This window comes from Lolium perenne, chromosome 4 (assembly GCF_019359855.2).
Source record: "Lolium perenne isolate Kyuss_39 chromosome 4, Kyuss_2.0, whole genome shotgun sequence".
Classification (NCBI taxonomy): domain Eukaryota; kingdom Viridiplantae; phylum Streptophyta; class Magnoliopsida; order Poales; family Poaceae; genus Lolium; species Lolium perenne.
In genome coordinates this window covers 349,807,546-349,818,650 of record NC_067247.2, presented here as the reverse complement: position 1 = coordinate 349,818,650, position 11,105 = coordinate 349,807,546, and the positions used below count along the sequence as shown (strand labels likewise).

General features: G+C 53.6%; 1 protein-coding gene across 1 annotated transcript; it reads right to left on the bottom strand.

The window, feature by feature from the left end:
* Positions 1–9,250: 9,250 nt before the first annotated feature.
* On the bottom strand, positions 9,251–9,838 carry LOC139830269 (uncharacterized). Its single transcript, XM_071818276.1, has one exon. It carries the CDS (start codon positions 9,836–9,838, stop codon positions 9,251–9,253), a length of 588 nt encoding a protein of 195 aa, XP_071674377.1.
* Positions 9,839–11,105: the final 1,267 nt, after the last annotated feature.

Genomic DNA, 11,105 nt, shown 5'->3' with positions numbered 1-11,105 from the left:
CCGCATCCTCGTCGTCGCAGCTCGGACGCCATCGTGGTCAGACGACCCCGCCTTCCCGCAGCTTTCTTGGGTGGTGGAGACACATATCTGTTATCACCAGAATTTGACCGAGTCAGAGGTGGGCCGCGATTAAGATGGATTTGAAGAATATACATAGAAGAATTACGTGAATCGGCCTTACATGCAAAGTTTGGGCTAGTTGGCCCGTGTATCTGTAACATAGTAGGATACGTGTCGTTTAGGTAGAGTTTGTCTCGTGCACGGTGGGGATTATTCCCACGTTAGAAAGTCCCCTGGACTATAAATATGTATCTAGGGTTTATGGAATAAACAACAACCAATGTTCAACCAACAAATCAATCTCGGCGCATCGCCAACTCCTTCGTCTCGAGGGTTTCTACCGGTAAGCATCATGCTGCCTAGATCGCATCTTGCGATCTAGGCAGCACAAGCTTTATGTTGTTCATGCGTTGCTCGTACTGAAGCCTTTTTGATGGCGAGCAACGTAGTTATCTTAGATATGTTAGGGTTAGCATTGTTCTTCGTATCACATGCTATCGTAGTGCAACCCTTGCATATCTAGCCGCCCTCACACCTATCTTAGGTGTGGGGGCGGCACCCCGCTTGATCATTATTTAGTAGATCCGATCCTTTACGGTTGCTCCTTGTTCTTCAAGCATTAGTTTAATATCTGCAATAGTTAGGCCTTACAAAGGGTTGGAGGATCCAGCGGCACGTAGGGTGTCGTTTGCTAGTCCTAGACAGGATGTTCCGGGGATCAACCTCGTGTTGGTTTTTAGGCCTTGTCTAGGATCGGCTTACGATCACCGTGCGTGGCCGCGAGGCCCAATCGTGAGTAGGATGATCCGATTATGCGGTGAAAACCCTAAATCGTCGTAGATCGCATTAGCTTTATCTTGATCAAGCAGGACCACCATATATTCGTGCACCTCGTACGAATCATGGGTGGATCGGCTCCTTGAGCCGATTCACAGGATAACCTGAGAGCCGATCGAGGCTCGTATTTAATGTTTACGTGTATGCCACGCAGGAAACTAAGCGAGGCATCTCCATCACCTTCCTGACCAGGTATAGGTCAGGTGGCACGCCCTTGCATCAGCATCGGACGTGTGTACCAGAGGCTTTGCGGGCCGTCGCTCGGAGGGACCGGGGGCCAGCCGCAGCCCTAAGTTGTTCCCGGCTCTCTTTTGTGTGTTGCCCGTCGCTGCCCGCCGGTGGGTTTTGACCGCAACACATTCTGGCACGCCCGGTGGGACAAGCTTCTTCATCAACCACATCGCCATCTACCTCTGAGATGGCGGACGGTACTCCAGTCACGTACGAGGATCTGACCGACGAGCTCAAGAAGAAGTATGACGAGGTCAAAGCAATCCTCGAAGCCGACCTCATCGGCTCTTTCCACAGAACCCGTTCACATGGCATCAGGTGGAAGGGGTTCACGCCTGATGGTGCACTCGATGGGATAGACCTCTCTGCCCCGTCAGAAGAACGCACCAGGTCCCTGCGGCAGGAGATCAACTACCTGGTGGCTCACTCGCTACACCGCCACTCTGAGAACCTGGTAAACACGTTGGAGCGTGTCGCTCTTCGGGTGATCCAGGAGATCATGAGGCACCAGTACTCGCCGTCAGGACCAGCTCTCGGGACGCATCAAGGAGAGTTGCCACTCCAGTCCCGTCCACCGCTGCCATTTGCGTTGGCAGCACCAGAAGTGCCGAATTCACCGGCATTCATCGTCTACAAGATCGGTGGTGACCCTAGTGACTGCCAGTTCTTGCATGAGGCGCCTAAGGAGATCCCTCACGGGTACATGTGCACGTATGTGCCAGATTGCGATGGCAGGCGCTCACAAACCAGGCCACAATATCGGGGACTTCGGGAAAACAGAGGAACGTCGACAACGAATCTTGAGAAGCAGACGTGGCTAACTAAGTACGCCACCCCGACGAACCTCCAGAGCTCAGCTCCTGCAGTTGGCTCAGAGCTGGAAAAGCAAGCATGGCTGGCTAAGTACGCCACCCCGGCGAATCTTCAGAGTTCAACTCCTGCAGCCAGCACAGCGGATCAGATTAGTACCATACTGAGAGACCAGTTCGGCATGGTGCCGAAAAGGAGGGCAATCGGCTATTCCAAGCCGTACCCCGACGAGTACGAGTTGATCCCGCTACCACCTAAATATCGGCTCCCTGATTTCTCCAAATTCAGTGGATCGGATGGTTCCAGCTCCATCGAGCATGTGAGCCGATATTTGGCACAGCTAGGAACGGCCTCAGTGTCGGATCCACTACGCGTGAGGTTCTTCTCACAGTCCCTCACGGGATCGGCTTTCGGGTGGTACACCTCGTTGCCACCAGACTCGATCCGGACTTGGAAGCAGTTGGAAGAACAGTTCCATACGCAGTACCACTCAGAGGCTTCCGAGTCTGGCCTTGCCGATCTAGCACAAATACGTCAGAAGCGTGGAGAAACTGTGACAGAATACATCCAGCGCTTCAGGAATCTTAGGAACCGATGTTACTCGGTTCGTGTGACTGAAAAGGAAGCAGTCGAGTTGGCAGTGGCGGGCCTTGCAGCGCCGCTCAAGGACATGGCCTCCCAAGCAGACTACCCCTCACTGGCGCACATGGTTCAGAAACTGTCGGCATATGAACAGCGCCACCCGGACTTGTACCAGGACAAATTCAAGCGTGCAGTAGTCCTGGTCGAGGCGGAGGAAGACGAAGTTTCTGCGGGAGAGCAAGAGCTAGCAGGGCCTGAATGGACTCGGGGGGCAACCCCCGTGTCCTGCAAATGGGTTAAGCCACCAGGTCCGCCCAGGGGTTTTGATTTTGATGTGACCAAAACTGAGCAAATCTTCGACCTCCTGCTCAAGGAGAAGCAGTTGAAGATACCCGAAGGTCTCAAATTCCCCACGGTTCAAGAGCTGAACGGAAAGCCATACTGCAAATGGCATAACTCGCTCTCCCATGCCACCAACGACTGCAGGGTGTGGCGTCAGCAGATCCAAATGGCGATAGAACAAGGACGTCTGATTTTCAACCAGTACGCCATGAAGGTCGACACCCACCCCTTCCCCGCCGTTAACATGGTGGAATGCACTTACCCTGAAGGTTGCCAGCCAGGATCCTCGTTCAGCATCAACATGGTAGGACTTGGACACCACGCTGGCAAGGATGGAGACGAGGGCAGCTGCTCTCGTAGCAAGGACACAGAGGAGGCCGCTCCACGCGATCGGCTCCGTCATGATGGCAAGCGCTACGTCACAGAGGGAGAAGTGAAGAGCATAAGATATCAGCGACCCCTCTCTGATCACCTCCTCAACAAGTATGTGAGTCAGTATGGCCAACGCCGACGATCCAGCGATGATGATGAAAGAGATCGTCTGGCTAGAGAAGCCAGAAGACATCGTCGGCATGATCGCGATGAGGGGGAGCACGAGCGCCGTGCCAAAGGAAAATCAAGGGAGCAAGACGACAACGATAGGCACTGGGACTGCCCCTTCTTCAGACACTGCCGGGATTCAGGAATGAGCCGATTGCCCACAATCGGCAATTGCCCAGAATGCAACCAGAAGAAGAAGGAGGCAGCCAACGTGTCCGTGTTCAAACGCCTAGGGCCTCTCCCACCACAAAGCAAACGCGCTGAGTCCCCTCGGTTGGAAGATCTCGAGGATTCAGAAGACGAGGGACAAGAAGAAGAAGAAGACTGGTACCACCGGCCAAGGTGGTGCCCTGATGGGCTCAGCCGTTCCCAAAAGCGCAGGGTTCAGCGATTGCGCGGCTTGGAGGAAGCCGAAAGGTTATACCTGCATACGCTAAGGAAGGCGCGACCTGATCTGGCTGCGAAAGTTCAGCGAACCTTGGATGAAGAGGGTCGTCCACGGAAAATGGAGTGGCGCCCCAAGCAAAGGAAAGCCGATGATGAAACATCGGCTGGCACAAACATGGTGTTCATCCTTCCTTCGGAGTTCAGTGCTCCAGGATTAGATGAGGCACCTGTGGCACAACTTGACTGCAGCCCACGGCCGGTTATCTTTGAGAAGCCACGAGAAAGAAGCTACAGACATCTGAAGGCCCTGTACTTGCGAGGTTACATCGATGGGAGGCCTGTCAATAAGATGCTGGTGGACACCGGAGCGGCAGTCAACATTATGCCATACTCTATGCTACGTCGGTTGGGACGCTCTAGCTCGTATCTGATCAAGACCAACGTAACATTGAGTGATTTCAATGGCCAAGCATCTGACGCACAAGGTGTCCTGAACGTGGATCTGACCGTAGGAAGGAAAACTATCCCTACGACGTTCTTCATCGTCGATAGCAAGAGCACCTATGTCATTACGCTAGGAAGAGATTGGATCCACGCCAACTGTTGCATTCCCTCCACGATGCACCAATGCATAATACAGTGGGATGGAGATGAGGTAGAGGTCGTCCAGGCCGATGACTCAGCCGAAATTTCAACGGCTGGCATGAACGCGTGGGAAGCAGCAGGCCAAGAACCACTCTCAGGTATCAATTTGGACGACTGCGAGCGCATCGACGTGACAAAGGGCAGGGTTAGGCTGGTTTTATCCGCTGGCCTGACCATGTAACTGGAGCAGACCAATGAGCAAACATGGCAAGGCTGGTCCTTGTGATCGGCCCCAAAAAATTTTATGAAGGAAAATTACAAGACCTTCATTGAGCGTTTCGATCAATATGGAGGCCGATTTTCAGCAATCGGCCAAAATTATCTTCACCACAGGTTCTGCTTACGTGCAACATTGATCTATTGGGCGGCGGTCACGTCGGCGGATGAGAATCAACACGAATCCTAGCGGAGCCGACGTGCAAATACAGTGCCTTGGCTAACCACAAAGCCGATATCTGCAGTCACCTGGCAGATTCGGCTCGGGGGGCATCTAATCAGATGAACAGGTGCAGATGAACCTGTGTGCAGTGAAACATTGGGGGCCGATAGGAAAAATCGGCCAGTAAAAAAATTTAAATTTTTTATGACACAAAGCCGATGCACAGCCATCGATTCTAGTATAACTACGCACAGCTGCCTCGAGCCGTTTCTGGGGTTTGAACCTTCTTATCAAGGATGATGCATCGGTTTTCGAGGGAAGAAAGGTGATCGGCTTTGGTACATCCTCACTGATATTTTCGCCTTGAGCAAGGCTCGGGGGGCAGCAGGCCTGGTTGGTGCTCTGTTTAGGAGCCGATTGGGGATACCATCGGCTGATTCCTTCGTCGCAACCTTCTTCACGAAATAATGAGTGCTTGAAGAAGACCATTAGGCCTGGTTGGAGGAATTCAAAGGCTCTCTTGAAGACTCTACATTGTCCACCAGATCTCAAGGTCATCAGTTGAAGAATTGAAGGATACTGCGGCGGTTCTGCCACGACATGACCCGACGAAGAAAAGGCAGAGTGATTTTGGAATTACCAATTCCAAAACCAGGGGGGCATGTGTTATCACCAGAATTTGACCGAGTCAGAGGTGGGCCGCGATTAAGATGGATTTGAAGAATATACATAGAAGAATTACGTGAATCGGCCTTACATGCAAAGTTTGGGCTAGTTGGCCCGTGTATCTGTAACATAGTAGGATACGTGTCGTTTAGGTAGAGTTTGTCTCGTGCACGGTGGGGATTATTCCCACGTTAGAAAGTCCCCTGGACTATAAATATGTATCTAGGGTTTATGGAATAAACAACAACCAACGTTCAACCAACAAATCAATCTCGGCGCATCACCAACTCCTTCGTCTCGAGGGTTTCTACCGGTAAGCATCATGCTGCCTAGATCGCATCTTGCGATCTAGGCAGCACAAGCTTTATGTTGTTCATGCGTTGCTCGTACTGAAGCCTTTTTGATGGCGAGCAACGTAGTTATCTTAGATATGTTAGGGTTAGCATTGTTCTTCGTATCACATGCTATCGTAGTGCAACCCTTGCATATCTAGCCGCCCTCACACCTATCTTAGGTGTGGGGGCGGCACCCCGCTTGATCATTATTTAGTAGATCCGATCCGTTACGGTTGCTCCTTGTTTTTCAAGGATTAGTTTAATATCTGCAATAGTTAGGCCTTACAAAGGGTTGGAGGATCCAGCGGCACGTAGGGTGTCGTTTGCTAGTCCTAGACAGGATGTTCCGGGGATCAACCTCGTGTTGGTTTTTAGGCCTTGTCTAGGATCGGCTTACGATCACCGTGCGTGGCCGCGAGGCCCAATCGTGAGTAGGATGATCCGATTATGCGGTGAAAACCCTAAATCGTCGTAGATCGCATTAGCTTTATCTTGATCAAGCAGGACCACCATATATTCGTGCACCTCGTACGAATCATGGGTGGATCGGCTCCTTGAGCCGATTCACAGGATAACCTGAGAGCCGATCGAGGCTCGTATTTAATGTTTACGTGTATGCCACGCAGGAAACTAAGCGAGGCATCTCCATCACCTTCCTGACCAGGTATAGGTCAGGTGGCACGCCCTTGCATCAGCATCGGACGTGTGTACCAGAGGCTTTGCGGGCCGTCGCTCGGAGGGACCAGGGCCAGCCGCAGCCCTAAGTTGTTCCCGGCTCTACTGTGTTGCCCGTCGCTGCCCGCCGGTGGGTTTTGACCGCAACAATATCTTGTTAGGATCTTGTTCAGATCTTGTTGAATCTCAGATCCCCTGGTTGTTAGGATCCAGTGGATCTTTTTTCTTTACTTCTTTTTTTTGTTAGGATCTTATTCAGATCTTGTTGCATATGAGATCCAGTGCTTTTTTGTTACAATCTTGTTAGGATCTTGTTCAGATCTTGTTGAATCTCGGATCCCCTGGTTGTTAGGATCCAGTGGATCTTTTTTTCTTTACTTTTTTTTGTTAGGATCTTGTTCAGATCTTGTTGAATATGAGATCCAGTGCTTTTTGTTACAATCTTGTTAGGATCTTGTTCAGATCTTGTTGAATCTCGGATCCGGTGGTTGTTTATCATGATCCAAACAATTTTTTACTTATATTGGCAATAATGGATACACACTCCAATTTTTGAAGAACTTTTTTCACTGTGTTAAATATTTACACACTCCTTTTTTTTGGATAAACAAGATGCCAGAGGAATGGAGATGAAGTATATTAGTACCAATTTTTAAGAACAAAGGGGATGTTCAGAGTTGTATCAACTACCGTGGAATTAAGCTTATGATCCATACAATGAAGCTATGGAAGAGAGTCATTGAGCACCGTTTAAGATGAATGATAAGCGTGACCAAAAATCAGTTTTTTTTTTCGAGAACCCGCAGGAGATCTGCGTGTCATTATATTAAGATTACGGGACGGCCCAAGATATCCAAACACCAAGAACACAAGAATATCCTGGCGAACCACCCCCACACCCCTTTGGGCGCGGAGACGACCCAAGGCTAGACTAAGCTAGGTGATCTCTCCCTAGGTCTACCCCTACAAGCAAGCCACAAACGCCACTCGTCTAGGATGGAGTTGAGGACCGTTGTCATCGGTGCGCTCGCCCTATCGAAGACTCTTGCATTCCGCTCCAGCCAAATGTGACGCAAACCTAGCATGATCAAGGAGTTGGCCTTCCTCCTGTCCGCCGCCGCGAAAGAGCTGCTAGCATGCAACCACCAGTCATTGATCCCTGAGCCCTGGTGCGGTAAGATGTTGGGCAGGCCAAGGCCATGGACGAGCCCACACCACACCCCTTGAGCGAAACTGCAGTGGAGGGAGAGGTAATCGAGGGTTTCGTCCTCCGCGTCGCATAGAGGGCAGAGCGTGTGGGAGGGGAGCCCGCGGCGCAACCGGCGATCCACCGTCCAGCAGCGCCGACGTAGCGCAAGCCAAGCGTGCATCTTGAATCGCAATGGCGCGAAGGAGTGCCAGATGAGTGGTGCTCCCAGCAACCCGACCGTTCCCTGGAACTGCATGTGGTAAGCCGATTTAGAGGAGAAACGGCCGTCTGCATGCCACTTCCACGCGAAGGAGTCCCTATCTCCGCCACGGAGGGTGGCCGCCTCCTGGATCCGAACCCAGAGGCCCAAATACTGCACTAATGCGTCCACCGAAAGCTGGCCCGCAATGTCGGCTGCCCAGCTATTCCCAGGAGGCCATCATGGACGGTACGGGCCCGCCGCAACCCTGGCCGCACGAGCCTAAGGACCTCCAGCGCAATTGCGCCGACCGTAAGCCCCTGGATCCACGCGTCTTCCCAGAAAAGCAGAGAAGCCCCGTCTCCTACATGGATCCGCACGGAGGCGTGGAAGACCGCGGCCGAGCTCTGTCCCACATGCAAGTCCATGCCACTCCAAGGCTTGCTGATGTTGGTCCTTTGTAGCCAAATCCAGCGGGTGCGCAAAGCGTTGTTTATCAAGCGCAGGTTGTGCAACCCGAGGCCACCGAGGTTCTTTGGCTGACAAACGAGGTGCCAAGCCACCGTGCAACAACCACCTTGAGCCTCAGAACTACCATCCCACAAGAACCCTCGCCGAAGCTTGTCCACTGATTTGAAGAACCAGGGATCGAGATCCAGGGCGAGCAGCTAAAACACGACGAAGGCCGTCATAACCGCCTGGACGTAGACCAACCTCCCCTCCCTCGACATGAGCCGAGCCTTCCAGAAAGGCAGCTTGGAGGCCAGGTCCGTGGCCGTACGGTCTCCTGATCGGAGAACCGCAACGTGGTTGCGCTGGCGTCTGCTCGAAGCCATGATGCAGTAGAAGAGCGAGGAAGCATCCCCGTCCTTAACGCCCGCTACCCTTGCCCGCTGGCGAGCTATGGTCCGCTCAAGGGACGCAAGGCCAAGAAGGTTGAGTTTGAGGCTAGCACGCAACCACCTCTCCTCGACCGTCATTGGCCAGCTATCCCGCGCCGCATCCAGCCACAGAAGCACCTCATTGGCGACTAGGATCAAATCGCGGACTGATCCCACCTTCCGTTGGCTCCAACTCTGCCAGCCCCAGCTGGTGCGCTTCAGCTTGTGTGCAAGCCGTCGTAGCGGGTCAAGGGGCGTCGCATGGCCAGCCTCGTCCACCTCCCAAAGCCTCTTGACCTCATCTTGGAAGCCGTCAAGGTTGAGCCAAAACCGCTCAAAACGGAACCGCTTGCCCACATGCGATGCCACATCGGTAGACATGAGGATAGGGCAGTGGTATGACAAAGAGGAGGACAACGCAGTCAGCGAAGCGTCCTGGAAGCTCTCGGCCCATTCCACTGACGCGAACCAACGGTCTAGCTTGACGAGCGTCTAGGAGGCGCGCTCATTACTCCACGTGAAGCGGCGGCCCAACAAAGGGGATTCCCGAAGCTCCACGTCGTTGAGGCCCCGTCTAAACATACCCAAGGCCCTACGGTCGACCACAGGTGTATTCTTGTCCGCCACGGATGTGATAATATTGAAGTCACCGGCCACAGCCCACGGGCCGGCAAGCTCACGGCGCAAGATCCTAAGCTCCTCAAGGAAGATCGGCTTAAGCGCGGCGCAGGTAGGGCCATACACTGCGGTGAGCCACCACGTCGTGCCGTCCGTGGAAGCCACCTCAACAGACACGGAGAAGGAGTCGACACGGCTTTGCAGCACGCGGACTTCTTCCGATCTCCACGCCACAACCACACCACCTGCAGTTCCCATGGCCGGCAAGTAGGTGAACCCATCGTAACGGGGCCCGAAATATTCTACTATGTCGAACATGGATAAAGACTGGAGCTTGGACTCCGACACACACACCACAGAGGCCAACACATCCTCCAGCGCTATCGTAACCGCCGTGCGGCGCGCCGGGTTGTTGAGACCACACACGTTCCAAACTGCAAAACGAAGATTGAGCTCATCCATTGAAACATCCTACCAAGACCACCGGCGTACCATTCAGGCAGCCGTGCCAACCACCAGCTCCTCCTCTCCACAGGCCGGGCAACTCAAGCCGAAAAGAGCCGCAATTGCCCCAACATGCTCGGGTCCCTGTGGCGAAGCAAACATCTCCGAGTACTCCTTCAGCTGCCCGGCAGAGAGCCTCTCCTCCTCGTGGCACAGACCCAGCTTTTGCATAAGGATCCACTGCGCTCGCTTTACTATCGAGGTGGTCGTGCCCTTCCCCTTAGCCGCGAGGCGGCGACTGCGTCGAGCAGACGAAGGAACCACCTGGAACAACCTTCTGCACACGATCCTTGGGTCCGGAAAGCTCAAGAGGGGGTCCTCTAGCCGCTGCCTGAAGCGTAGTAGGAGCGCTGACAGGGTGAGCGCGTCCTCAGTCTCGTTCAAAGAAGAGACCTGGGCAGCCCCAGCAGCAACCAAGGTAGGCGGAGCAATCTCCACCGCTGCATGGCCATGGGACGGCAGATCCGCAGGCAAAGAGCACATGGTCACGGGCATGCCCACCGTCATTGGGGACCACGCGCGGACCGGGCCATCCGCGCCAAAACTGCGTGGAATAGCAGCCGAGGGCGCAGCGGGGGCAGACACGCTGACCCCAGGCCCATCCGCATGCTACCCATCCCTCAACATGGACGAAACCGGAAGGTCCGTGGAAGCCGCAACTGCCTCGATCGCCACCCTCCTCCCAGACAGGAATGCTTCAGCGTCATCGAGGGTGTCGTGATTGCCGACCAGAAAAGCCGTAGCCTCCGCAGGCGCATGCGTGTCTCCCGGCCCCACCGCAGCAGGCCCAGCAGGCGACACGGACCGTTGACGGAGCGGCGAGCGCCCAATCAGGCGCGGCGAAGCCTCCCGATCCTCTGCGACGCGTAGCAGGCACTACTAGGAAAAGGCCTATAGCTGCAAGCGTTACTGCCGGCGCACCAAATTTTAGCTGCACCGGTGGTATTTACTACCGGCGCACCACCATCTCAATGCGCCGGTGTTATTCTGATACCGCAGGCGAATCCCGACATTTTGTGCGCCGGTAGTATTCAAGATTCTGGTCTAGTATTCAAGATTCTAGTCTGGATCGTCCATGTTGAAACGTGATGTTGCATTGCCGGCGTCTTAAAAGCATTGTGCGCCTGCGATATTTGCGGTTATAGCCTAGATTCTACACATAGTATTTTACTGCCGGTGTCCTAAAACAACGTGCGCTAGCGACACGAGGACATCCCTGACACGT